This window comes from Urocampus carinirostris, chromosome 15, assembly GCF_059441175.1.
Source record: "Urocampus carinirostris isolate Australia breed hairy pipefish chromosome 15, RoL_Ucar_1.0, whole genome shotgun sequence".
NCBI classification, from domain to species: domain Eukaryota; kingdom Metazoa; phylum Chordata; class Actinopteri; order Syngnathiformes; family Syngnathidae; genus Urocampus; species Urocampus carinirostris.
Genome location: NC_142363.1, coordinates 17,558,764 through 17,586,734, shown reverse-complemented (window position 1 = coordinate 17,586,734; position 27,971 = coordinate 17,558,764). Strand labels below are relative to the sequence as shown.

General features: G+C 40.0%; 3 protein-coding genes across 4 annotated transcripts; 2 read left to right on the top strand and 1 right to left on the bottom strand.

Moving 5' to 3' along the window:
- Window positions 1-538: 538 nt before the first annotated feature.
- On the top strand, window positions 539-5,722 carry LOC148351738 (uncharacterized). The gene is made up of 6 exons (XM_088354328.1): window positions 539-700; window positions 855-953; window positions 3,215-3,478; window positions 3,551-3,714; window positions 5,276-5,415; window positions 5,497-5,722. Exons 1-6 carry the CDS (start codon window positions 565-567, stop codon window positions 5,654-5,656), a joined length of 963 nt encoding a protein of 320 aa, XP_088210454.1. The 5' UTR covers window positions 539-564; the 3' UTR covers window positions 5,657-5,722.
- Window positions 5,723-10,681: 4,959 nt separating this feature from the next.
- On the top strand, window positions 10,682-16,690 carry LOC148351737 (uncharacterized). The gene is made up of 6 exons (XM_088354434.1): window positions 10,682-10,851; window positions 10,953-11,069; window positions 13,673-13,924; window positions 13,994-14,157; window positions 14,257-14,393; window positions 16,429-16,690. The coding sequence occupies exons 1-6, from the start codon at window positions 10,761-10,763 to the stop codon at window positions 16,568-16,570; spliced, it is 903 nt and encodes a 300-aa protein (XP_088210560.1). The 5' UTR covers window positions 10,682-10,760; the 3' UTR covers window positions 16,571-16,690.
- A 2,191-nt stretch (window positions 16,691-18,881) lies between these two features.
- On the bottom strand, window positions 18,882-26,425 carry ttc8 (tetratricopeptide repeat domain 8). 2 transcript variants are annotated; one of them, XM_088354431.1, is made up of 15 exons: window positions 26,234-26,425; window positions 25,977-26,000; window positions 25,716-25,836; window positions 25,581-25,644; window positions 25,346-25,505; window positions 25,182-25,271; window positions 25,063-25,107; window positions 24,891-24,976; window positions 24,655-24,742; window positions 23,182-23,292; window positions 22,982-23,121; window positions 22,743-22,917; window positions 21,765-21,887; window positions 19,776-19,859; window positions 18,882-19,702 (listed from the first exon to the last, which is right to left on the bottom strand). In XM_088354431.1, the coding sequence occupies exons 1-15, from the start codon at window positions 26,345-26,347 to the stop codon at window positions 19,586-19,588; spliced, it is 1,542 nt and encodes a 513-aa protein (XP_088210557.1). In that variant the 5' UTR covers window positions 26,348-26,425; the 3' UTR covers window positions 18,882-19,585. The 2 variants fall into 2 exon arrangements, with proteins under 2 accessions (XP_088210557.1, XP_088210559.1); XM_088354433.1 differs by lacking the exon at window positions 25,977-26,000.
- Between the last annotated feature and the right edge of the window lie 1,546 nt (window positions 26,426-27,971).

Below are 27,971 nucleotides of genomic sequence, written 5' to 3'. Positions count from 1 at the left end.
AATGCTTTAAAACTTGTTTATATAGTTCAACCAACTTTAAACCATATGATCTTGCTAAATTTAGCTTTAACTTTTCGTTATATCTTCAGTCAGAGGTGTTCATTTCTTCTTATTGGGTGTGGAGAGAGAAAAGTCGTCTCACTGCCTGGTGGATGAAGTTGCTAGTGAGCACTATCATAAGGACATTGGTCACTTTAGAGTTGGTAGTCATGAGTGTTGAGCTAGCAAATACCTAGAAATCCGATGCATAGCATGGTTTAAATATAATTAAAGTACAATTAAAACAAAATAATACAAATTATTAAAATAAATTTAATTATGGCAAGGCATGGGCTAACCCTTTACCCTAACCCCTACTGAAGTGTAAATCAAATCTCAACTAAAAAAAAAACATGTTTTACCGTATTAACAGGGTCTAATCACAATAAGATCATAAAGTCCTAATTAACTAATCCATTATTGGTCTTAACAATGATAATAAAAATGGTGAAAAGGACCCCAAAAAGGTAATAAATACAACTATGTACACAAACCAACAGTTCTTATCACTAGTTCCAGATCAATATGCGCCAGTTTCACAACAGTACAATGGAGAATGTTCAGTCACAGGCAGACCTTGGCGAGGAAACCGCTGTAAAGCAAAAGGCTTCTGATGAATTTCGCATAAATCGACTTCCAACCTCACAGAATTTCCAACAAGGTAGTGATCATTTAGAAATTTGATGCGCTGCACTTAACATTGAAGTGTACTTTGTAAAATAGCCTCCCTGTTTGGTGTCTTAGTTATTTTATATTATAGCGATTTTTTATTTTAAATAACTAATTTCTGGATTACCAAAGTGTATTTCTAACAGGAGGTAGATCTTGGATTCCACACAACAAGGTGACTCTTCCGCTTCTGGTCGTGCTCAATGCTGTTTTGCTAATAGCTGCAGTTGTCCTCGCCATTTTCTGTGAGTAAAACACCACTTTATAAAAATTGTAGTACTGCTCGTAGAAGTCTTGCCCCAAAGACAGATGTATTTGCTTATTTTAAAGATCAAATTCTATCTATCTATCTATCTATCTATCTATCTATCTATCTATCTATCTATCTATCTATCTATCTATCTATCTATCTATCTATCTATCTATCTATCTATCTATCTATCTATCTATCTATCTATCTATCTATCTATCTATCTATCTATCTATCTATCTATCTATCTATCTATCTATCTATCTATCTATCTATCTATCTATCTATCTATCTATCTATCTATCTATCTATCTATCTATCTATCTATCTATCTATCTATCTATCTATCCATCTATCTATCTATCTATCTATCTATCTATCTATCTATCTATCTATCTATCTATCTATCTATCTATCTATCTATCTATCTATCTATCTATCTATCTATCTATCTATCTATCTATCTATCTAAACAGTATGTGTATGTGGGACCTTTTTATATTACAAATTTAAACAAACAATGTGTTGAAAATGTACTGAAATAGTAAGTATTATTTGTCTTGTTGTACCATATTTTTGACATGTTTTTTTTTTTATAAATTACAGAACTGAACTATAATAAGAATCACCTATTGTATTTATTTTACTTTAAAAAAACGTGTCTTGGATTTTAAAATAGTGTTCTAATTGTTTTCTTACATTTTTATATATTTTTTTGTAAAATACAAAAGCAGTTGCATATAGTCCTGAATATGTTCATCCTAGTAGAAAAGAATATAAATCAAACCAGGGGAATTACACTTCTCAGCCTCCTTGTTAAGGTGTATTAGTGGGTACTGGAGTGTAGGGTACGTCAGGAAGTCGAATCTCTGTCGTCCTGGCCGTGGAACAGTGGACCAGCTCTACACACAAGGTCCTCGAGGTTGCATGGGAGTTTGCCTATCCGATCAACATGTGTTTTGGGGACTTGGAGAAGGCATTCGACTGTGTTTCTCAGAGAGCCCTGTGGGGGGTACTCCTGGAGGTCAGGGTACCGCACATTCTTATCCGGGCTGTGCCGCCCCTGTATGCCCGTTGCAAGAGTTAGACCCACAATGCCAGCTGTAAGTCAGATCTGTTTCTCATGGGAGTTAAACTGTGCTTGGGCTGCCCTTTGTCACTGAATCTATTCATAACCTTTATGGACAAAAATTCCACTGCGCGACCATGGCCGGACAGGTTTCTGGTTTGGGAGCCTCAGCATTGCATCTTTGCTTTTTGCAGATGATGCGGTGCTGTTGGCTTCCTCAAGACATGATAGTCAGCTCTCACTAGAGCGGTTCGCAGCAGAGTGTGAAGCAGCTGGGACAAAGATCAGCCCCTACAAGTCCAAGATCATGTTTCTACGCCGGAAAAGGGTGGCACACTCTTTCCGGGTTGGAGAAAAGATCCTGCTCCAAGTGGAGGAGTTCAAGTACCTCGGGGTCTTGTTCATGAGTGAGGGAAAGATGGAACAAGAAATCGACTAACGGATCAGTGCAGTGTCCGTCACGGTGAAGAAGGAGCAGAGCCAAGAGGCAAAGCTCTCGATTTACTGGTCGATCTACGTTCCTACCCTCACCTTTGGTCATGAAGTGTGGGTCATGACCCAAAAAACGATATCCCGGATACAAGCGGCGGAAATGAGTTTCCTCCGTAGGACAGCTGGGCTCTCCCTTAGAAGCTTGGTCATCCAGAGGGACTCAGTGCAGAGCCGCTGCTCCCTGAAAGGAGCCAGTTGAGGTGGCTTGGGCATCTGATAAGGATGCCTCCTGGACGCCTCCCTAAGGAGGTGTTCTGGGCATGTCCCACTGGAAGGAGGCCATGGGAACGAACCAGGACACGCTGGAGAGACTATGTCTCTAGGCCGGCCTGGGAACACCTAGGGATCCCGTCAGATGAGCTGGATAAGTTGGCTGGGAGTAGGGAGGTCTTGGCTTCCCTGCTGAGGCTGCAGTCCCAGCAACCCGACCCCAGATAAGCAGAAGCGAAAATGGATGGATGGATAGATGGATGGAAATAAAACCTAAACTAGTGAAATCATCTGTCATTGCTTTTTTTAGGTGTTTTTTTGTTTTACTATAAAAACTAACATCTCAAAGTTTGGATGTTTTTTTGTTGGAGTAGAAGAAACCGAAAGTAACTTTAAAATTTTAACCCTATTCTTTTGAGGAACATGACTGACGTTCAAAAATTTGCATTCAGCGATTTTATCAAGTGCGTTTTTTGGCAACACAGGTGCCAACGCCAATGAAGACCAGCTCCTGACGTCTCATTCAGCTTTGGCGTCCCTCATTATTGAGCGTAACTATCTACGCAACCATAGCAGCATCCTCCAAGGCCAGAAGGATGCGGAAGCCGCACTACTCAAGGAGAGAACAAGCCAGGTTCAACTGAAGTTGCAACTCAAGCAGGAGATGAGACTGGGTGATGCTCTACAGAGCCACCTGAAAGTACTTCAAGCAGAAAAGGCCCAGTTGGAAGCTACAAAAGTTATTTTTGGTAAATCTGAGAGGGTGCATCCTTCTTGGAATAGTTTCAATAATCATTCAATTTTAACCGTTGTTCCAACAGATCAAAACTGTGGTCGATGTCCTTCTGGATGGACCCTTCTAAAATCAACTTGCTATTTTTTTTCCTCTCCTGAGCCCCACGGCAAAAAGAATTGGTCCGACAGCAGGGCGGATTGCATCGGTCAAGGCGCAGACCTTCTAGTGATCGACAAATTGGAAGAGCAGGTCAAGAGACAAGATATCATTTTTTCACATTCCAATAAAATCACCAACAGATTTTCAAAAAGATAAACACTTTGGGGGCACAGTAATCCCTCGCTATAACACGGTTTACTTTCCACAGTATTGTTACTTCACGGATTTGCATTGTGCATTGTTCTGCATTCTGATTGGCTAAACAGTCTTCCCACTTATTATTTGACGGTATGGGCAAACAATTAAAAAACATCCACGTTTGAACAGTTTGTTAAACAAATGCTTCTGCCTGGAAAATGGCTTTGTTCTTTTGTGTCAGTGTATGATAGTCTTTAATTGTAAAAAAATTAAGGTCTCTACTAATTCCTCTACTGTATCTCTCTTCCTCCTTTTCACTATCTCTCTTACATTATCTTTTTAAATTTATTTTTCTGTATTTTTCTTTCTCTTTCATCCTCTCTTTTTCTCTCTTGCTCTCTCTCTCTCTCTCTCTCTCTCTCTCTCTCTCTCTCTCTCTGTCCCTCTCTCTCTGTCTCTCTTTCTCTCTCTCATCCACTCTGTGTCTTTTTCTTTCTCTCTTTTTCTCTTTCTCTTTATATATTTATATCTTTCTCTCCCTTTTTCTTTCTTTCTATCTCTCCCACTTTCTCTTTCTTTCTATTTCTCCTTTTCTTTCTACCCCTTTTTTCTTTCTTTCTCTCTTTCTTTCTTTCTCCTTCTTTCTTTCTTTCTTTCTTTCTTTCTTTCTTTCTTTCTCCTTCCTTCTTCCTCCCTCCTGCCCTTCCTTCCTTCCTTCCTTGCTTCCTTCTGTCCATCCTTCCTTTCTTCCATCCTTTATTCTTTTTCTTTCTTTTTTCTTTCTCTCTTTTTCTCTTTCTCTTTACATATTTATATCTTTCTCTACCTCTTTCTTTCATTCTCTCTCTCTCACTTTCTCTTTCTTTCTATTTACCCTTTTCTTTTTGCCCCTCGTTTTCTTTCTTTCTTTCTGTCTGTCTGTCTGTCTTTCTTTTTCCTTCCTTCCTTCTTCCTCCCTCCTGTCCTTCCTTCCTTCCTTCCTTCCTTCCTTCATTGCTTCCTTCTGTCCATCTGTCCGTCCTTCCTTTCTTCCATCCTTTATTCTTTTTCTTTGTTTCTTTGTTTCTTTGTTTCTTTGTTTCTTTGTTTCTTTGTTTCTTTGTTTCTTTGTTTCTTTCTTTCTTTGTTTCTTTGTTTCTTTCTTTCTTTCTTTCTTTCTTTCTTTCTTTCTTTCTTTCTTTCTTTCTTTCTTCCAATAATAAACCTGGTAATAATAATAATAATAATAATTTCCTTTGTATTGTCATTCTTTGTAACAATGTACACAGAACGAAATGTCGATACACCTGACCCGTTGTAACACAGTATCAACATAGTAAGTAGTACAATATGATTTGTTATTTTAAAAATGCATTTCAAGCTAGGTACCCTTTACGCTAGTAAGTAGCAAACAGTACCTCTCAGCTTGTAAAGGGTTGGAAACCCTAGATCTATAGAGACCAGCCAAGTAGGACCAACATTTTTTTCAAGAAAAGTTTTGGAGTGACTTCATTTCCAAATACCTCTCTCCCAGATACTTATAAGTGAGAACATCCCAAAAGCAAGCTCCAGCTCAGCTTTATGGTGGCAGAATGGCTTTTGGATGGGTCTTCGAGATGCTAAGTCACGGGGAACATGGACATGGATAAACAACACCACTGCGAACGTAACCGGGTCTGCACCTTGCTGAATTCAACTTTCAATTTCTTTTACAAGATTGTAATTTTTATTGTTAATTAACTCGATTTTCTCAAGGTACTGGAGGAATAATCAGCCCAGCACCACTGGACCTCAGACAGGAGACTGTGCAGCTTTTTATTTCTTCACCGACAGCAGAAAAACATGGTACAATGGAAACTGTCAGGACCACCGTTACAACTGGATATGCGAAATGGCGGCAAAGCTATCGGAGTAGCATGAAGTGAATTTATTTACTATTTGCGATCATGCAAAACGTACAATAAACAAAGTGTCAAAAATACTCGAGTGTCATCTTTTGATCCATTTGAAATTATTATTATTGTTTTTCTTCCTTATCTTGTCCTCTAAAGTTTCAAAGGAAAGGTATAACCCAAACGAGCTGACACATGGTAGGCATTTTCGGGGGGGGGGCAAGCGTTCGATAAAAAACTTTAACCTAGCGTCTGTCGGTGCACCACACTGGTAGGCAGGATTGTTTGACACGATCCAAAAATCAAGCTTTGCTTCAAATAGTCTATTTATAAAATTGTTGAGACAATATAATAAAATTGAAAACCAAGAAAAAATACTCATCTTCTAAAATATATATCATTTTGTTCATATTGACTTCGCTCTGAAAATGCTGGTTTACTAGTGATCGCAAGAGCCAAGAAGAGATCCGCAGGTTCGAGAGCGTTCTCCATGCGGGCCCCGGTCCTGTGGAATGCTTTTCCCTCCGAGATTCGATCTGCAACCTCAGTCGAACTGTCCAGGCCTAAAACACACTTATATTCCATAGCATGTGAATAATCTATATTTTAAAGTGGTCGGCGGCGCCCTCTGTTGGCTGCGGCTGCATCGGCTCGCTACAACGGGTCAGGTGCAATCGACATTTCGTTCTGTGTACATTGTTACACAGAATGACAATACAAGGAAATTATTATTATTATTATTATTATTATGTTGACAATATCTCTTTATTATTTGTTATTGCAACATCCATTGCACCCTGGTCATTCTGGAAGGGGGATTACCTCATGTACGGTCCCTGTTCAAGGTTTCTTCATGTTGAGGTTTTTGAGTTTTTCCTTGCCCTCGTATAGGTTTTAGATCAGGGGATGGTGTCATAATAGTCTGTAATGATAGTTGGCAATAGTTTTTGATCCGTGCATCCCTTTGAGACTCTTTGTGATCAAGGGCTATACAAATAAACATGACTTGAAACATGACTTGACATACAAGGTTGTTATTTTTAACATTATTTATTTTTTCTTTTTTTCTCATTTCTAATGGGATTTTTATTCTACTTTAAACTGTAAACACACCGCAAAGGTCCAGTTGAAAAGCTGAGGGGGCTCAAATTAAAAAAAAAAACAGTCCAAAAATAAAATTATAATCCAGCAAAATCCATTGCACATAGATCTAGCTCAAATTAAAAACAAAGATGATCCAAATGTTATGATAAAATCATAAAAAATGGAGAGTGTTATTTGACCACTAGATGTCGCTCTATTGTTTCTTGCAACCATAACTGAGTGTCAAGTCATTTTTATTTGTATAGCCCTTAATCACAAAGCGTCTCAAAGGGCTGCACAGGTTATTCCACAGACTATTATTACACCATCCCCTGATCTAAAACCTACACAAGGGCAAGGGAAGACTCAAAAATCTCAACATGAGGAAAATAAAGAAACCTTGAGAAGGGACCGCACATGTGGTAATCCCCCTTTCAGGATGACCAGGCTGCAACGGATGTTGCAATTACAAATAGTACAGAGATATTGTCAACAAAAATATAGGCTATTCATATGCTATAGAATATAAGTGTGTTTTAAGCCTAGATTTAAACAGTTCCACTGAGGTTGCAGATCGGATCTCAGGGGGAAGAGCATTCCACAGCACCGGTCCCCGGATGGAGAACGCTCTCGAACCTGCGGAACACTTGTTGGCTCTTGGGATCACCAGTAGACCAGCATTTTCAGAACGAAGGCTTCGGACCGGAACATAGGGGGAAATCAAATCTGAAAGATATGAGGGAGCAAGTCCATGTATGATTTTGCATAATACCAAGAGAACCTTGCAAGAAAGCACAGGAATGAATAGAAACTACAAAGACTCAAAGTGACCAGACCGCACTAATTTAATTTTCATTTCTTTGCCCAGCCTTTCGCAAGTTTTTTTTTTTTTACGCGTAGCAGCAACATGTCCGACAATTATGTCAGGTGAAGTTCGTCGAATAAACACAAATTTCTCGACCTATGAGTATTTCAAGACATGCACGTTTGCATCATGGTTAACGTATTTTTGCTTTTTATTCAAATTTAATGAAGGTTTTTTTGATCAACTTAAGGCGTTAAAGAATAGACACTGTACCTCAAAACTGCTCTAATTACAGAATTGTTCGGGTTTAAACCTGAATAAACTCAAAGAGATAAGCATTTTTGAGTTACAGATTTAAATCTTTAACTTTGACAACACTATTTTTAAGCAATGTTTTAACCACTTGGGGCTGCATACAATTCTTTAATTAGTCAAGTGATGTTTATGTCACGGGGGTGGGACCGGACCAGAACGGAGGCAGGAGGTAGGAAGGGAGAACTCAATTGCGTTGACAATCATAACTTTTATTTAAAATAAAAGTCGTCCAAAACTCCGGGACAAAACAGAACAAAAACATTCTTACACTCAGAATGGGCAAGTACAGGATTCCTCCGACTCAGGCGAAAACAGACAGGCAGACAGGACGGAAAATGTGTAATGAGCCCGCAATACCCACAACCCAACATTAAGTAGCAGCCACGCAATTAGCTGATCTGCTTCAGCTGGTGCCCAGGGGGCGGGGCAGACCGGTCGCCACGGCGACCATGACAGTTTATTTGTATAGCCCTTTAATCACAAGAGGTATCAAAGGGCTGCACAGACCACAGAATATTACAGACCACAGACTATTATGACACCCTCCCCTGATCTAAAACCTACACAAGGGCAAGGAGAAACCTTAAGACGGGACTGCATATGAGGTAATCCCCCTTTCAGTATGACCAGGCTGAAATGGACGTTGTAATACACAGACATTGTCAACATGAAACATAGGTCATTCATTAGCTATGGAATATACCGGTAAGTGTGTTTTAAGCCAGGATTTGAATAGTTTCACCGAGGTTGCAGATCGAATCACAGAGGGCGGAGCATTCCACAACATCGGGGTCCGGATGGAGAACGCTCTCGAACCTGCAGATCTCTTCTGGGCTCTTGGGATCACTATCAGACCAACATTTTCCGAACGAAGGCTTTGAGCATAAACATAGGGGGAAATTAAATCTGGAAGATATGACGGCGCAAGTCCATGCATGATTTTGTATAATACCAAGAGAACCTTAAAATCACATCTTAAGCTGGCAGGGAGCCAATGCAGATTAGCTAAAATCAGGGTAATGTGATCAAACTTTCTTGGCTTAGTTAAAAGCCTGGCTGCAGCGTTTCATATCAGAGACCGAAGAGTAGTACACTACAGGTTATCCATCCATCCATCATCTGCACCACTTATCCTCAGTACGGTCGCGGGGTGCTGGAGCCCATCCCAGCTGTTCTCGGGCAGTCGGCCAGGGACAGCCTGAACTGGATGCCAGCCAGTTGCAGTGCACACAGAGACAGACAACTCAATGTTCATTCACACCTAGGGACAATTTCAACCGGCCAATTAACCTGAAATGCATGTTTTGGGAATGTGGGAGGAAACAGGATCACCTGGAAGGAAACCCACGCAAGCACAGGGAGAATATGCAAACTCCACACAGGAAGGTTTGATCACATGACTTCAGAACTGTGCTGCAGACGCACTGAGCACATAGTCACCATCAGTGTTCCCTCTAAGCAGCGCGCGTGCGCAATTACGCACTGCTCGCACATTCTCAGCGCACAAGAAAATCTAGCCAGCGCACAAAAATGAGGGCTCAACATTACTAATTAAGAAGCGACTCAAGTCAAAGTTACAGTGTATGAAGGTAAAAATACACGGGTTCCCCTGACGTTGTGTCCTAAATGCGGTATCTTGAAGTCGAGTCGAAGGAGAACGAAAATGAGTAAAGTTAGTAGAGTTTGTCGGGGAACCAGCTTCTTCGGCTCGGCTCATTAAAGGAACCGGCTCTTTTGGGTCCTAAACGGCTCTTCGGGTTGTTTTGCTTCTCTAATACCAACATGACCAAATATTATGTAAAATTATGCACAAAATGACTTAAAGGAAAGGAGGAATAGAACAAAAAAGAAAAAAAAAATACCAAAATGAAAAAGTAGTGAAAAGCTGAGAAAAAAAGAAACAAAAGGAAGAGAAAAAAGAAGGAAACATTTAGAAAAAAAGCTAGAAAAAAAGAAAAGAAAGAAATGTAGGAAAAAAGTAAATAGAGAACAAAAAGAAAAAGTAACAGCTCGGAAAAAATAAACACAATGAGATTTTTTTTGAAGGACGTTAAAAAAAAGTAGGAAAAAAAACACAGAAAAAAGAAGAAAAAGTTTGTGTTGCATTCAAATAATTTCCAATTATATAAAGTGAATCGTGTTGCCAACAGTGTACTTCCACTAAAAAATGTGATTAAGTACAGTTCTGTATCTTACACCGACTAAATAAGCCCCCAAAAATGTTAATATTATGCGACAAAATATATCAGGAAATAAAAAGTAATGGATATCTTTGAAAGAATTGTAAGAACAAATGACGTTTGTAGGCCGTACAACCTTTGCAGTAGTACATGAGTCAATTCATTCAAAAGAGAAAAATAATTTTGCATTGCCGGAAACTCAGCAAAATGTAACTTGATGTCAAGTTTTGGATATGTTTGATAATTAATTATCTTGCCACACTTGGGATTATGTTTGCTCACTGTTGTTTCAAGCGCTGCTCACCGACTTTGTGTGAACGCTCAGACCTGTGGAAAAATACAGGGAACATTGGTCACCATGCTGCCCACATTACAGGTTAGTGGTTATGAACTGAACTTTCTCAAAGGAATGTGTCTGTCGCTTTGATAAAAAAAAATATATTATTTTCGTCATTTTACCACCTACATTTTTTTGGACTGGACTTTTTCAAGGATTTAATAAACCAAACAAGCTGAATTAAAGCCCACACCTCTTAATAATTATACTGCATTTGTTTATGATGTCAATCAATTCTTAACAACACAAATTCCTGTCATGTAAGTTTTTCTTTTCCAGTCAGAAGTCGCTTTGTCCGCATCTCCCCGTGTCAATATTTACCAAACGAACCATTTCTGTTTGCAACGTTGAACACATCGGGCAATGTCCTAAAAAATAAATCGTCCTCTCTCGTGAGCACAATCAACATGGAAGAAGGCGTTTATAACAAACTGGTACACCAAGAAGACCTGAATGTGGACGAGCCGTCGCTCCGCTCGAATAGGGGAAAACCACATGGTATGCTTATCTAATGACACATCTCCATTCCATTTTTGTTACGGTGATTTGATGAACACTTGACTTGCAATCATTTTGCTTTTCTTTGTTGCATGGTGGAGTGTCCTTTTCAATGGTGAGACCTGGATCCAACTGGACCACTCAGAGAGTTCTTGAAATCACGCTGGCTGTGCTTGCTGCTGTCCTGCTAGCAGTTGATATAGGCCTGGGAGTCTATTGTAAGTCCCCATTAACCTGTTATGTTCACAATAAAGGGAGGGTTAAGTAAAAACAGCAGTTAAATGAAAGCGAATGAGGCATTCACGATCGGCCGGTGTAGCCCACTTAACGCTTTAATTATCAGCATACGCTGAGAGAGAGAGAGAGAGAGATAAAGAGTTGTTTTACTACTGAACTGCTCAGTCTGGTCTCTCTTCAATTATGTTTATGTAGCGTCTAGATTTGTTCCAATGCATGGTCCCCAAAATCAGGAGAAATATAGAATTTGCTAATGGTAAGTTTTGTAATTTCATAAAAAAATTGTTTATTATTACTGTTTTATGGCAGCACGGCGGCGCAGTGGTTAGCGCTTGTGCGGCACAGTTAATGTCATGGGAACCTGTCGTGGGTTCAAATCTAGCTCCAGACGTCCTGTGCGGAGTTTGTATGTTCTCCCCGTGCTTGCGTGGGTTTCCTCCGGGCACTCCGGTTTCCTCCCACGTTCCAAAAACATGCATTTCAGGTGAATTGGCTGGTCCAAATTGTCCCTATGTGTGAATGAGCGAATGAGTTGTCTGTCCCTATGTGCCCTGCGATTGGCTGGCAACCAGTTCAGGGTGTCCCCTGTCCCCTGCCCACTGCCCGGAGATGGTGGGGATGGGCTCCAGCCCCCCCGCGACCCTAATGAGGATAAGCGGTACGGCTGATGAGATGAGATGAGATTACTGTTTTATTTATTTATACATTGGCAACACTCAAAGCCGTTTCTAAAATACCTCCATGTGTTGTAGGGTTTACGTGAACTTTTTTTCAAACGTAGTGAAGCAAATAAGTTGAAGATATAAGAACTAAGATAAGATATAAGAAAATATTTCAAGTTTCTGACGCATTCCAACCATTTTGCAGCAGAGATCTTCCTTATTGTCAGCCTGGGTACAGTATTTACTTTTGTTAAAAAGATGATATAGTAGAACCTCAAAATGAAGAGAGAAGACATTAATGGATTTTGAACTTGCAAGGACAGGGAGAGAAGCCTTCAGATAAAGAAATATAGAGTTTTAGAGTACCATGTATTGGACCTTTCTTTTTATTACATATCCTGGGTTAAAAAAAAGCGACATGATGTAATAGTCGAAACATTGAACAACTGTGCGCAGTAACGGTCAAAACAACAAACCGGTATCCTATGAAATCTCCTTTGAAGGTGTCCAATGTTAACATAGAACCAATTTATCAATAGGAATTAGTGAATGCCAAATACAAGGCCTTATTTCAAGGCAGGTATACCCAAAGGGTGGAGTCCAATTGTGTGCACCTTCCCATTTGCTGCTAATGATTTTATTCCAAAGTGGACTAATATTGAAAATTTTATTTCAGAATGGATAAGGAAAATTTTAAGATTTGGTGGGAAAACAATTGTAGAAGCATTTAAAAGTGCCTTTTAAGTGATTAAGTTGTTCTTAGACAATGTTTTTGGACTTGTAATATTGATTGATTCCTCCAGAAAGTACTCTGTTTTTTAAGATGACCAGGAAATGTATTGAACTAGCCTTTGTATTTAAACTAAGCATACCACCCAGGGGAGTAAAATAACAATTCTATCTTTTTTTTTTTTCAGTTTTCATAGAAAATGCATATTTCAGAGTGTGCTATAAACAAGGGTATAAACTACGTAAGATTCATTGTATTTGGTAGGTCTGTTATTTTACGTTTTTTCATATGTGGTATCAGTACTCTTCAGGTGTTTAAAAGTATACAAGCAATCTGGTAAGCTGCTAATCCTTAACCATCTCAAAACGTTAAAAAAAGATTTAAAAATGCCTCAGCTAGAGCTGTTCAGGTAGTAATGTGTTTTTAAAAACACTAACATGTTGGCCTGGAGAGGTATGGGTGGCAGCAGGCTGTACTTGGCCAAGACACACCAAAGGAAATGGTGCCCCTACAACCCTCGTGGTTAAGGGATCCAACCAACCAACCAACCAACATGTTAATTCAGTTATACTTGATTAAGTCATGAAAAAGATCGAAATGGACTTTGCGTCATTAGATTGAAAACATCAGGAACTGTAAATTAAAAAAAAAAAACAATGGATAAATCGGTGTACTGTTCATGTAGTTTTAGGTGTAAAGAAGAAGAAAAGGCAACATACAGATTATCCTTGACGTTAAGAAAAACATTCAGATGCCAGTGCTTCTTCTATGATTCTGAAATTCTGACTGCATGTCTGGTCTTTAAAAGAGAGTCAGAACAGAATAAAATTGGGTGGTTTGTTTGGAAAACGCATGGTTTTCGAATCCACCATAAGAACTAATTTCAACAGAAAAGGCATCGCCACTCCCTCAAAGGGGAACTATGACAGTATTTATTTATGTTTATTGTTAATGGGGATTAAAATCACAAGATTGTGTCCATTAAAAAAAAACGGGTAAGCACAGATACCCACACTTGTCAGTTCTTGCTTATCCCCCAGTTTTAAAAATATATATTTATATATTTGTTTTTTGGTAGAATAATAAGCACAGTTTGTCTGCCAGAGGAGCAGAAAAAATACTTTTCACAGTTTATTGATACAATTCATTGTGACTGTATTTTGCTTTTGACTACACCTTCCTATGGCGATAGACAACAACCTCACTGACGAGTCTCAGGCAGTTTTGAGCGTCAGTCGCGAGGTAGCTGTACTCAACGTCGCCTTCGACGACGCCTCTAAAAGACGAGCCGAGACCGAAACACGTTTGGCGCTAGAGAAAAAACAGCATCAAGTCATCAGTTGGCAGGTGGAATATCAAACAAAGAGGAAGATTGAGTTCAGAAACCAAGCAGACAAAATCCAAGAGGACATCAGTGTCTTAAAATCACACATACCAATGATAAGTATGATTTTAATATTGTTAAAAAGCCTTATCATTCCCGCATCATGTATGTAACTGATGTTTTCTGCAGAAGAGGGTTGCAGACATTGTTTACCAGGATGGAATTTGATCAACTCAGCATGTTACTTCCTTAGCTTCGCCGAAACATACTCCAGAAGGTCATGGCAGGAGGCCAGGGAGTTTTGCACAAAGCGTAGCAGCGACCTGGCAGTGGTGGACAGCTCAGAGAAGCAGGTGAGACAATTCTACCCTGGCTTTTATTAAATCGGCATCACTTATTTTTTAGATTAACAGAAATCTTATGTTTATTGTTTAAATTCCACCACCCAACAGATGAGATTAAATCAGCTGATTAATCTTCATCAAGAGCCTGGGAGGTCCATGACTCAGAGCGGATTTTGGATTGGATTGAGAGATGTTGACAGCGAGGGAGTTTGGAAGTGGCTGGATGGAAATAGACTAAACGAAGGGTAATGTTAACATGATGAGTTGTTGTGAAGGCAGATAAAAAAAAAGATCTTCAAATATTGATGGGAAAAAATGGCTCTGGACTGAGGACATGAAGTCAAATTAGAAAACTGAAGAAAAAATATATATAAAAGGTGAAATAAATGAATATATATATTCAGTTATCTCTTGTTTATTGCTGTTAATGGGGACAAGAAACATGCGCAATATGTGAAAATCAGTGTATTTTTGACATGCACTCTGCCAGCCCCTGCAGCAAGAGTCAATTTGGGATAAGAGATCTAATGGCTGCTGTTCATTTGAGGCGTAAAGAATGTAAAAAAAAAAAGAGTTGTCATGTATGACATGAACTTGCTCTCTCAACCCTTAATCTCAGCAATATTTAATTGGGGATGATGGATCTGGACTACAATAATGCAGATATACAGTAACGGCAAAAAAAGAGCCGCCAGGCCAAATAAACGTACGCTCTGCCGGTCCCCGCTTGCAGAAGTATGTGATCAGGGATGATGGAGCGCGACTGCACAAGTGTAGTTCACTCTTTGGTGGACAGAATGGCAAAAAAGAGCCGCCTGGCCCGGTCCACTCTCATGGCAATATGTGATCAGAGGTAATGGATCATGGAATATTCTCCAACCTGCGATTAACTGAGGTCATCAAGTACAAAGCACAAGGTAGCGAGAGAGGACTGAAATAATTGTCTTCTCGAGTACATATATTGTCTTTGATTAGGCTCATTTTACATTTACATATATACATAACGTAGCAAAAACCATTGTCCATCTGAGTTGTCAGCAGTTAGCTCACTTTCACTCATTTTTGGCCTGCCCCTAAGAAAAATAATGTATGTATCTAAAGCAGTAAAAAACACAGTGTTAAAAACAGAAACCATTTTTATCTAACAGAAGATGGTCCGTATCTACTGGATGTGATTCTAAAGTATTTTGTAATCATCAGTACTTTATAGGTAAAAAGACATCCAGTACATAGCCTTTAGCAGTAGTGATTGTGTTAAAGAAAAACTATAGCAAAAACTAAACTTGCACATGTTTACCCAAATTTTATATACTTCTCTTATTTTTGTCATGATTACTCATTGCACTCACCTGTGCCTGCTCCTTTGGCGCCAGCTGCTCCTAGTTGCCTGTTTGATTCCCCTCCTATTCATTCCCAGTACTCCAGTCACTCTTTGTCAGTCCGTCAGCGAACCTCTGCATACGCAAGGCGAGCACTTTGACTCTGGCTCCCGTCAGTCCCGCTTTCATCTGTATACAACTCTTCTGTTCACGATTCCCCGTTTTTCGCCGGCTATCGACCCGTTTTGTCCTTTTGACCACGCTCTGATTTCCTGCTCCGGCGAACGACCTGTTTTTGACCACCGACCACGTTCTGATCATCCGCTCCGGCTTTCAACCTGTTTTTGCCCCTGACAATGCTCCGATCTTCCGTCACAGCAAATCACTTTCGCATTCCGATCACGTGAGCTGCTCGCTCTTCCTGGTCAGCGATCACTGGATCGCTGGCGTTCGTTTCCTCACACCAGACTTCCTTGAGATCCCAATAAACATTTGTGTGAAATGTTACGCGTTTGGGCCTACCATCTGTTCCGGTTCTGACAATTTTACCAGATGAATAATTTAATACAAATGCTATTTTTTATGTACTGGTTGATACATAATATTTTTTTTCTAACAAAAAAAGTATTAAAATACAATATTAAAAACTAAGATTTTTGTTTTTTGCAGTGAACCTGTGCAGTGTTCTGTGCTGTAGAAGTGACAGTGTGATTTAAATGCAATACTGTAGAGCAATGGCGCCGTAAAACGGTGGCCCATTTGGAATTAATGTACAAGCTAGAAGTACAATACTGCATGTTACGTTTAAAGCCGTTAACTTTAACAGCCACGAATTAAATGTGTTTCACTGTTATTTTATAACCTCTTGTTGCTGTAGAGTTCTTTCATAAAATAAATCTTAAAATGAACAATGCATTGAGGCTTTAACGTTTTAACAACATGGTTTTCCATTTGTTTACAGCTACTGGAATGACGCCGAGCCTAATAACGCAGGCGACGAAGACTGTGCAGCTACCTACCCCAGAAACAATCCCTTCAAGGGCTGGAACGATGCTCCGTGCACTTACAACCTCAAATGGATTTGTGAAATGTCAGCGACTTAATGACTTTTTCAGACATTTGAAAAGAACACGGACAGCCACAATTTGTTTTATATACAATGTGAGCTGCAAAGGTTTATTGCTTTATAAAACAACTAATAAAATAATTATCTTTACTACAAACACATTTCTTTACATATTTGTACAGTATTTTTACAGTTGCACTAAAAACATTTCAGGTACTCATATATTACTTACGTAGGTTTGTACAGAACCAAATATAAATGCTTTGTCGCAAGTTAAATTAGTTAAAAAAATACAGAAAATAACCGAACTATGGCCTCGGGGCCATTTGCGGCCTGCTGACCATATTTTAACATCCAGGAGAATCAAGGGAAAATAATACCTGCTTATAAAATATATGTTTTACATTCAAATTAGCTATTGACAAGTCACATTTTTTTGCTATAAATATTTCTTAGTATTATTTAACGCCTCCTAGTCATAAAAAAACACTTCATTCATTCAAAATAAAATATTGGTTTGAATAACAAGCCAATAAACACAAATTATGATACAAATGGGCTTTTTAAAAAAATACTCATAAGTCAAGAACTTTGAATTTGTTTTACATATGATGCTTACCTAGAGGGAGCTGACATGATTATCCGCTAGCCCAAAAACCTTGTGTAAGGCTGGGCCAAAAATTGAGAAAGAAATGGTCAGTTTGAGTTTCTATCATTTGTATTCTTTCTTTTGCTTTGTGGCGAACGTTTTTGGTTGCACTAACCAATAGAGCAACATCTACAGGGAGTGCAGAATTATTAGGCAAATGAGTATTTTGACCACATCATCCTCTTTATGCATGTTGTCTTACTCCAAGCTGTATAGGCTCGAAAGCCTACTACCAATTAAGCATATCAGGTGATGTGCATCTCTGTAATGAGAAGGGGTGTGGTCTAATGACATCAACACCCTATATCAGGTGTGCATAATTATTAGGCAACTTCCTTTCCTTTGGCAAAATGGGTCAGAAGAGGGACTTGACAGGCTCTGAAAAGTCAAAAATAGTGAGATATCTTGCAGAGGGATGCAGCACTCTTAAAATTGCCAAGCTTCTGAAGCGTGATCATCGAACAATCAAGCGTTACATTCAAAATAGTCAACAGGGTCGCAAGAAGCGTGTAGAAAAACCAAGGCGCAAAATAACTGCCCGTGAACTGAGAAAAGTCAAGCGTACAGCTGCCAAGATGCCACTTGCCACCAGTTTTGCCATATTTCAGAGCTGCAACATCACTGGAGTGCCCAAAAGCACAAGGTGTGCAATACTCAGAGAAATGGCCAAGGTAAGAAAGGCTGAAAAACGACCACCACTGAACAAGACACACAAGCTGAAACGTCAAGACTGGGCCAAGAAAAATCTCAAGACGGATTTTTCTAAGGTTTTATGGACTGATAAAATGAGAGTGAGTCTTGATGGGCCAGATGGATGGGCCCGTGGCTGGATCGGTAAAGGGCAGAGAGCTCCAGTCCGCCTCAGACGCCAGCAAGGTGGAGGTGGGGTACTGGTATGGGCTGGTATCATCAAAGATGAGCTTGTGGGGCCTTTTCGGGTTGAGGATGGACTCAAGCTCAACTCCCAGTCCTACTGCCAGTTTCTGGAAGACACCTTCTTCAAGCAGTGGTACAGGAAGAAGTCCGCATCCTTCAAGAAAAACATGATTTTCATGCAGGACAACGCTCCATCACACGCATCCAAGTACTCCACAGCGTGGCTGGCAAGAAAGGGTCTAAAAGAAGAAAAACTAATGACATGGCCTCCTTGTTCACCTGATCTGAACCCCATAGAGAACCTGTGGTCCCTCATCAAATGTGAGATTTACAAGGAGGGAAAACAGTACACCTCTCTGAACAGTGTCTGGGAGGCTGTGGTTGCTGCTGCACGCAATGTTGATCGTGAACAGATCAAAGCACTGACAGAATCCATGGATGGCAGGCTTTTGAGTGTCCTTGCAAAGAAAGGCGGCTATATTGGTCACTGATTTGTTTTTGTTTTGTTTTTGAATGTCAGAAATGTATATTTGTAAATGTTGAGCTGTTATATTGGTTTCCCTGATGAAAATAAATAATTGAAATGGGTATACATTTGTTTTTTGTTAAGTTGCCTAATAATTATGCACAGTAATAGTCACCTGCACACACAGATATCCTCCTAAAAAAGCTAAAACTAAAAAAGCCCCACTCCAACTTCCAAAATATTCAGCTTTGATATTAATGAGACTTTTGGGTTCATTAAGAACATGGTTGTTGTTCAATAATAAAATTAATCCTCAAAAATACAACTTGCCTAATAATTCTGCACTCCCTGTATTGGTCAACTATTAAACAGTGTCGCTTTAACTAACCTTACAAAAACCTCTTGGATTTTTAAAAAAGCACAGAATTCTAAGTGCTTCATAAAACCAGTCTAAAAAAATCAACATGGCTCTTAATATTGTCAGTGTATGTCCCCAGGTAAAAAAGTTAAAATATACAGTATTCAAATTGGAGCAAAAGTCTCATGAGTATTCACCAGTTATTGAATGTTGTGTCATATCCGCTTCACAGCATTATCTCCGGACAGAAGAGCAGTTTCAGTGACAGACTGCTGTCACTGTCGTGTACTACGGACAAACTGAAGAGATGTTTTCTTCCTCATGCCATGAGGCTCTTTAACTCCACCCGGCAGAGTAAAAGCCCACATTAAACCACACCACCTACATTGGATATTACCGAATCTTACTGCAATATGTATTCTGTGTAGCACTATTTAGTTACTCTATATAACACGCTACAGTGGGCATTTGCACGTCACACTGGGTATTTGTATATTGTATTCTTTTGGCTTTATTATTGTATTGTTCTCAGCTCAGGGATGCTGCTGGAAATGTGAATTTCCCTTAGGGGATGAATAAAGTATCTATCTATCTATCTATCTATATCACACAATAAATCAGTTGCAAAACATATGCCCAAGCATTTTAAGAAAACAAATTTGAAAAAAAATTTGTGCCCCATAGTCTAACCAACCCAAAGAGTTCATAGCACTGCAAAATGCTGACGAAGTTGCGCCAGGACCTTCTGAGTGTCAACATGCTCAGGGAAAGCGTCTTCAGACTTTTGTGCTGCCATGTAGCTGCTCTGAAGGTCTCCAATCTGAACATGCAAAGAAAAGATGAGTCAGTAATGCTTTCATTTCATAATTGGAATAAAGTTGGATATGTACGACCTTTTCAGAGAGAATGCACAGATTGTAGTGAGGCTCATACATGTGAGGTGACAGTGTGGCAGCTGTCTGCAGGAAGGCTTTAGACTGTGAGAGGACAAAAGAGATAGTCAGTGAACATCTAGATTCCTTTCAATCAAAAAGGTTTGTTGATATGTTATTTATATTATTTATTCCTAACTCACTCAATAATTTGCTGGCATGCTTATATTATGAACTACATTTAGTTATTGTTATTTGTTAAAATTGTTATACAGAACTTTATACTAAGTAGTTATCAGGGGTCTCAACTTTTTGAAGCCGACAGTTACTTTTGTTACCAATTAGCGCAAAGGGCTAACATTTATATTTGCATTTCTATAACATCTGATTACTATGTTATCAGGGGCATCACGGCTGCGCAGTGGTTAGCGCATGTGCGGCACAGTTCATGTCTTGGGAACCTCCTTCGTGGGTTCAAATCCAGCTCCAGACTTCCTGTGCGGAGTTTGTATGTTTTCCCCGTGCTTGCGTGGGTTTCCTCCGGGCACTCCGGTTTCCTCCCACATTCCAAAAACATGCATTTCAGGTGAATTGGCCGGTCCAAGCTGTCCTTAGGTGTGAAGGAGTTGTCTGTCCCCGTGGCTGGCAACCAGTTCAGGGTGTCCCCTGCCCCCTGCCTGATGATTGCTGGGATGGGCTCCAGCACCCCCGCGACCCTACTGAGGATAAGCGGTGTAGTTAATGAGATGAGACTATGTTATCACCAGGTTGGCATTATAAGAGGCTAAAATAGGTGTTATGAGTGCACTACAGGAAAGGGTCTAAATAAAGTGGAAGCTAGAGCTCTTGTTGGTGATAGGAATGAGTGGAGATGTGTTGTAAAAGGATAGTGGTATGTTTGGACGCATTCTAAGGGATGGACAGGGCACCTGTATGATGCAGCAGGGGTAAACCAGAGAAAGCTGTCGGGCCTTGCTGTTTAACAGAAGAGTGTGTTGTGTCACCCTGGCCTGAGTGACATTGCCGCTTTCTTATGTCCTGTTTCATCTGGAGGGATGAAATCATGACCAAATTGGGTGCCGAGGTGCTTAACTTGTTTGGGTGTTTGGGCATTTGGGTTGGCCATGGTCCAAAAATATTGTGTGTGAGCTGCCCTGTTTCCGCGGGCACCTCCTTGGAGACCCCTATTATACATTGTAATCTCCCCCTACTGCGAGCTTTGTACTTTGCTGCCTCAGTGCATTGCAGGTTAAAAAATATTCCACGATCCATTATCCCCAATTGCATATTGCTGCGAGCGGGAGCCAGCAGAGCGCTTTTTTTGGTTGGACTTGGTGTTTTTTTTTTGTCTACAAAAAAGGAACTGCAGTAGAATAGCCATGATCAGTTATCCAGAGTCATTATGGCTGCAAGCTGAGACCAGCAAAAGGCACTTTTGTCAAAATGAAATGCAGTTGTAGCCGTGATCGATTATCCCCGGTAGACTATTCCTGAGAACAGGAGCCGGCAGAGCACATTCTCTTTACGGTTTGGGCTGCTGAAGTGTGCCTTTGTGACCCACCCAAAAGGAACTACTCCATTTTGACCGCATTTAATTATCCCCACTCACCCATTGCTGAGAGCAGGGGCAGAGAAAACAAATTTGTGTGATGCATGGCATCTTTTTTTCGTTATTTACACCTGAAATGAATAGCATCTGTGCAGCTTCAATCTTTTATCCCCTGTAGATTATTGCTGCAAGTGGGGGCGGCAGATCACATGTTAAAATGGAGAGGAGAGGCTACTTTGCAGATTTTAGCAAATTGCTTGGGGGATGTGGTCCTCATTATGAGGAAATGTAGTGTTTTTCAATCATACTGAAAAAAACATTTTATCTTTTTTCACATGACAGCGACACTGTTTATCGAATATCATTCCAAATGATTGCACTGTTAACATTTGTCAGACCCCAATACTGGGTCCCGTATTACTAAATACGATAACAAAATAACTAAATACATTAAGGTTTACCTGTTCAACACGACCTTTGCGGAGCTCCAGCACTGCTAGGTTGTTGTATGCTTCAGCGTGGTCATTACTAAAAGCCAATGTCAGTTTAAAACACTGGTAGGCCAAAGTCAGGTCTCCAATACCCTGCAAAACATGACACCTCTGTGTTAATTGCATTGAACTATCTATTTTTCTCATTGATATCAACATTGTGAAACATACTATGCAACAAGATTAGACATAGGACTCCAGAGAAAACATTTAATAAATACGTTAAAGAGAAAAATGAAATGATAAATGAGAAAGATTGTCACGATAAATAAGCAAGTATATCTACAGATTGGTGCTTAGAGACTGGCCTAAGTTATAATAATAGTGCAATGACAAAAATAGTGCATCGTAACAGTAGCACAATGAAAAGAAAGTAGTGGAAATAACATTTGGCAGTGACAAAACAATTCCCACATAAGTCGCAAGATGTGGCAGGGGTGAGAAGAGTCTTTAATAATGTTGATGGTTCTGTTGCAGTATTGCAAGCCGGCAATGTCCTACAGACTGGCCAGATAGCAGCCAACCATCTTCTGGACTGTATTGATTACTCTATGTGTGGTTTTCCTGTACGCTACCGTGCTCCCAGTATAACACATGTGATGCCGTATGCCAGAATGATCTCAACTCTGGCTTTGTAGGCAGACACCACCAGTTTCTGTGACGTGTTGTAAGGACCCTCAGGAAGTGGAGTTGCTGATGGGCCTTCCCCACCACAACCCTGGTGTTGGTGGACCAGGAAAGGTCATTTGAGATGTGCAAGCCCAAGAGTTTGAAATACTGGACTCTCTCCACAGATTCTCCATTGATTATGAGTGGAGCTGGGTCTGTATATTGAGTACAACGTCCTTGGATTTCGTGGTGTTCAGTATTAGTTTATGTATGTATTTATTCATGTATTTATTTCAATAAAGTTTTTATAAAAGTCTTTATTAAATCTGGTCCACTCACCAGAGCAACTTGCCCAATGTTGTACCACACGTCGGCTTGCTCTTCGTCATTGCCCACCAGGGCCAGCGCTCTCTCGAAAGACGAAAGCGTCATATCGTACTGCTGAGCGTAGAAGCAGCACAGGCCCAGGTTGTTGTACAGTTGGCAATTATATACTCCCATCTGCAGTAGGCGCCTAGTAAAAATAGAAGCAGGTCATCATCACCAGCACAACATGATGCTGAGAGGTTTCATCCAACCTATAGAAGCGAAGGGCAATTTCAGGTTGATCTGAGTAGAAGTGATTGCTGCCTATACAAGCGATGGCCTCTACGTGCGTGTTGTCCTGCTTGAGGACTTCTTTGTAATACTCGGTGGCAGACGCCATGTTGTTCATTTCCTGTGAAAACACAAGTCGATTAAGACAGACAGATTCTGGGTGAGGAGTGGCGCGGCATACCTCGTGTACTCGAGCGATTCCCGTAAGGAGGGTGACCTCGCCTGGAAAGTGGTCCAAGCCATGTTTGAAGAGGTTGAGGGCGGTGATTGGTTGATCCATGCGCTGATACAACTGATACAGAACATCTGATTAGAATATGTGACTGGAAAACCTGTGGTTTAAATTCAACTAGAGTTTTCACAAGGCAAAACTTTATTCATTCAACCGAAAATTACAAATTTCTATCCCATTGCATGGGAAAAAAAATTTGGAAGCTTTCTTTGACCTGCCAAAATACAACAATTGAATATTTAATAACCATTTAAATCCATCTTGTAAATCACCAAATTCAGCATTTTGCTACTCGTGCAAAATAACATTTGGATATATAGCTTTAAATATTCAGTATACAATATAAAAACTTTAGTTTTAGTTTTTGGCCACAAGTGGCAGTAGCGATTCAAAATTCACCTTTATACTGTACATACAATATTTTTGTATCACTCGGCTGGAGTACTATAACATACCTAAGCTTTAAAGGGAGACTGTGTAATATTTAGTATTTAGTTGATTTGAATATTAAGCAAAAAATACATGTACCTTCATACTTATGTTAATTTTTATTAAATATATATATAATAGTTCGAGAAATTTATTTTTCTTTCACACAGTGGAATTCAAACTTAGATTGCCGCATTATTTGTCTTTTAGGATGCCGCCATGCTGTGGTCTGTGGCACTGACCCTCACTAAAAGGGAAAAGTGTGAAGCACATTGTAAAGCACTTTGGGAGGTCTTCATTGACTTGAAAAGCGCTATATAAATGTACACCATTTACATTTACTTGCACCAAGACAGTGCAATCTAGTGGTCAACTATTACACATAGGGGCTTTGAATTAATCTGTCTTACTGTAAACCAAGTCTATATTTTTAAAGAAATGTTTTCAAAGGGGCGGCACCGCGACTGAGTGGTCAGCGCATCCGCGGGACAGTTCTGAGGTCATTGGATCAAATCCAGCTAACAGCCTTCCTGTGTGTAGTTTGAATTTTCTCCCCGTGCTTGTGTGGGTTTCCCCCGGGCACTCCGCGTTCTTCCCACATCCCAAAAACTTGCATATCAGGTTAATTGGCCGGTCTAAATTATCCCTAGGTGTGAATGAGAGAGTTGTATGTCTTCATGTGCCCTACAAGTGGCTGGCAAACAGTTCAGGGTGTCCCCTGCGCACTGCCCGAAGTCGGCTGGGAAGGGCTCAAGCACCCTCGGGACCCTACTGAGGACAAGCGGCGGAGTTACTGGGTGGACGGATGAATGTTTTCATAGTTTAATATTAGGGTAAAGTGAGGATACCTCAATAATGAATTAATTTGAAAGAAAGTAAATTGTAATATTGTATATTAAATAATAATACCCTAGAGATTCAACATTCTAACTAAATGAATAAATAAAATGGTGGAGTCGCTAAATGTGCTAAAGAACATCATTTATGTTTTACCTTAGCAAGATAGAGGTAGGTATCCACAATCTCTTGTTGGGAGAGCGCTGATCGAAACTGTTTTTCTGCCTCTCGGTACAAACCAAGCCTGCAAAAATGAGAAAAAAATTCAATTTAGGACACTGCTGCCGTTCGTTCCTACTACAATTAGTATTTCTGGTCAAAAAAAGTTATTGTTAGTACAATCATACAAGAATACATACTCCAAGGAGAGCATTTGTTTTGAGATCACTTGCCTGTAGTAGCATTTTCCGAGCTGAACTTTCCACCACCAGTCTTTAAACTGAGCTTGCTCAGTCGCTTGAGCAGCCAAATCAAGCGCCTGGAAATTTAAAAAAATGTCATAAATAACATTATAAGTTGTTGTTTTTTTTTCCATTGGTCTACCGTTTAGAATTCCGCACTTACGGTTTTGACATCGTTTTCATGATGGAAGATGTACTCAAAAAGAGTCTGAGAGGAGGAAATAAAGATGAGTAAAGTAATGAAAACCCCAGAAAACAAGTCTCTCAGATAAACGCCCTTACCCTAGACAGATTGGGCTTTTGTGAATACTTTGACATATTCATCCTTGACAGGTTTATAAACGGTCCATCAGGATTGGTTAACATTGAAGCCTGAATAAAGCAGTCGAAAACAAACATCACAATTTGAAATCCATATAACGCAAATGTTTTTCAGGTTAACCTACTGTTCCCAGACGAACGAATCGACCCGAGGCGCTGGTGACGGGCCGGGCTGTACTTGCAGTGCGCGGCGTCCTAATGGCCTGTTCCATCGTGCCAGGACGCCCCGACTGCGTGTTGGGCCTCACAAATCCTGTAATAGGACGTCCCGATTGAGTTGTAGGCCTAGAATAAGTCGGAAAATACTTGATCACTTAAAATTCATTGAGAACATTTTTAACTAGGCTGTAGTGTCTGTACCTGACTGAAGGTGTGGGACCGCCCCCGTGGCCAGTACCAGGCATTCTCAGAGATGTTCCAGGACCTAGAGGAGAAACACATTAGTGAACAATAGATCATGGTCAACATCACTGGGAGAGGAAGAATTATACGCACGTGCAACCTGAGCAATGGCGTTTTCATCCAGCATCATCTCAGCAATCCCTTCTTGATCCACGTCAATTTCATCAATGTATACCATCTCTGTCAGAGCTCGTGTCTTTAGGCTCCATGCAGCCTGAGGTAAGAGGGGAGCCATGAATACTAGATTATATCTAAAAGCTCCAACAACAAACCAGAATAAAAGTATGATGCTGAGATAAATAAGGGGATACTGATGACAAAGATGGTTATGATAAGATAGAAACGCTTCATTACCTCAGAAACAGACAAGGAAGAGTCCTTAATATGAGAGCATGCAAGAAAGTTGGGTGTTAAAGAAATGCAATAACAAAGAATGGGAGAGGGAGAAATGAAAATAAGTGAGATCAAAACAAGATGAAAATCGAGGAAAAAGAATGAGGATGAGAAATAATACACACAGTGTCAGCAAATTTAAATTAAATGTAGTCGCATTTGCTCCGAATTAAACCAGGTTAGCATGTTGCGCTAGCCCCCTAAATAAAACACATTACCTGATCATAAGGGCTGTCTTGCAATATTTTGGAACAAATCTCCGAACACTGTTGCAGCTTTCTCCTTCTGAAGTAACTCCACGCCAGAAAGAGAGGGTCCATTGTTACTTCCATATTTTCGGTCGGTTAGGGATAGAAGATAGCAAAGCGAGTGTTTTAGAATTGGTTTAGTTGGGAAAGGATTATGGCCGATCGAAGCTTCCTCTGTTGCTATGAGACGAGGGATGAGGGCGGGTGTCAGTGACGTCACTTCCTGTAAAGAATCGTATTTATGCGGACATTTTCCAGTCTTCAATTTTTTTCAATTAAGTAAAAAAATAAAAATAATTTGGGAATCTGAAATTTTTATGCGTAATTTTTACTTCTAAAAGGTATTTTTATTTAACACGACTTATTGCCCACCATTATTTTATATTTTATATTTCCTTAAATATAAATTTTCTTTGGCTATTGTTGTTGGAAGCATTTGTTGGCGTGGAGAGAGATGGGTGCCACCAGGTGGTACTTAGCCCAAGATGCACCACAGGAAATAGTGCCCCTACGACCCTAGTGGTTAAGGTATCCACCCCAACCGTTGTTTAAAAAATCTCATAAATCACGTGAATTTTTGCATGCAAGTGCAGTCTTGGTCTGGTTATCATTATATAAATACACCTGCAAATATGTAAGATACTTTTTAATCTTGAGGCGTCCTGTGCCAGACCAAAGTCCTACTACAAGCATGTCCCCTCAACGTCACAACAAAATTCAATGCACTGTTATTTGAATTATATTACCGTGTTGAGTGGTGAATAAACTGTGTGAAACAAGTTGATGATGCCATTTTTTTACCAACACTTTTAATGATCGATTTTCATCGACTTGTTGTTGCAGCCCTAAATGAACATACTAATGAATGAATGCATAAAAGTACAACAAAGTTGGAGGACTTCTCCTTTCAGTCTGGTCTCCCAATATCTAGCATTAAAAGTTTGCAGCTGGAACAAAATGCCGCAAAGAAGCTTTTATCTAGGACAAGAAAGTTTGATCACTTTATCCTGATTTTAGCTGACCTACACTGGCTCCTTGTCAGTTTAAGGTGTGGTTTTAAGGTTCTCGATATTTTACAACATTTTGCATGGGCTTGCCCCCTCATATCTATTCAATTTGATTCCGACCCTATGCTCTTCGCTCGGGAAACACTAGTCTATTGGTGATCCCAGAAGCAAAGAAGAAATCTGCAGGTTCGAGAGCATTCTCCATTTGAGCCCCAGTGCTGTGGAATGCTTTGCCCTCTTAGATTCAATCTGCAACCTCAGTGGAAGTGTTTGAATCTTGGCTTAAAACATCCTTATATTCATTCACTTATGAGTTATGTTCACCTTATACTCTTGTTTTCTTGTTCTATAGGGGGAAGGATACGCTTGGTTATTGCACGTTTCATGCATTTTGAGCCATCAAACCGGCACTTGGACCTGATGTACAGCATCATCTAGAACCTGCTGCATGAGTCAATATTTTGAAACACGAAGCTGTCAATTGGACATTCTGTTATTACCTATATTTCATGTTGACAATGTTTGTATTGTCTGTTGATGCCCTTGCAACATATGTTGCAGCCTGGTCATGATTACCTTAAGGTTCCTTATTTTCCTCATGCTGAGGTTTTTGACTCTTTCCTTGCTCTCGTGTAGGTTTCAGATCAGGGGAGTGTGTGATGGTTGTCTGTGCATCATTTTTCAGAATTTTTGTGATTAAA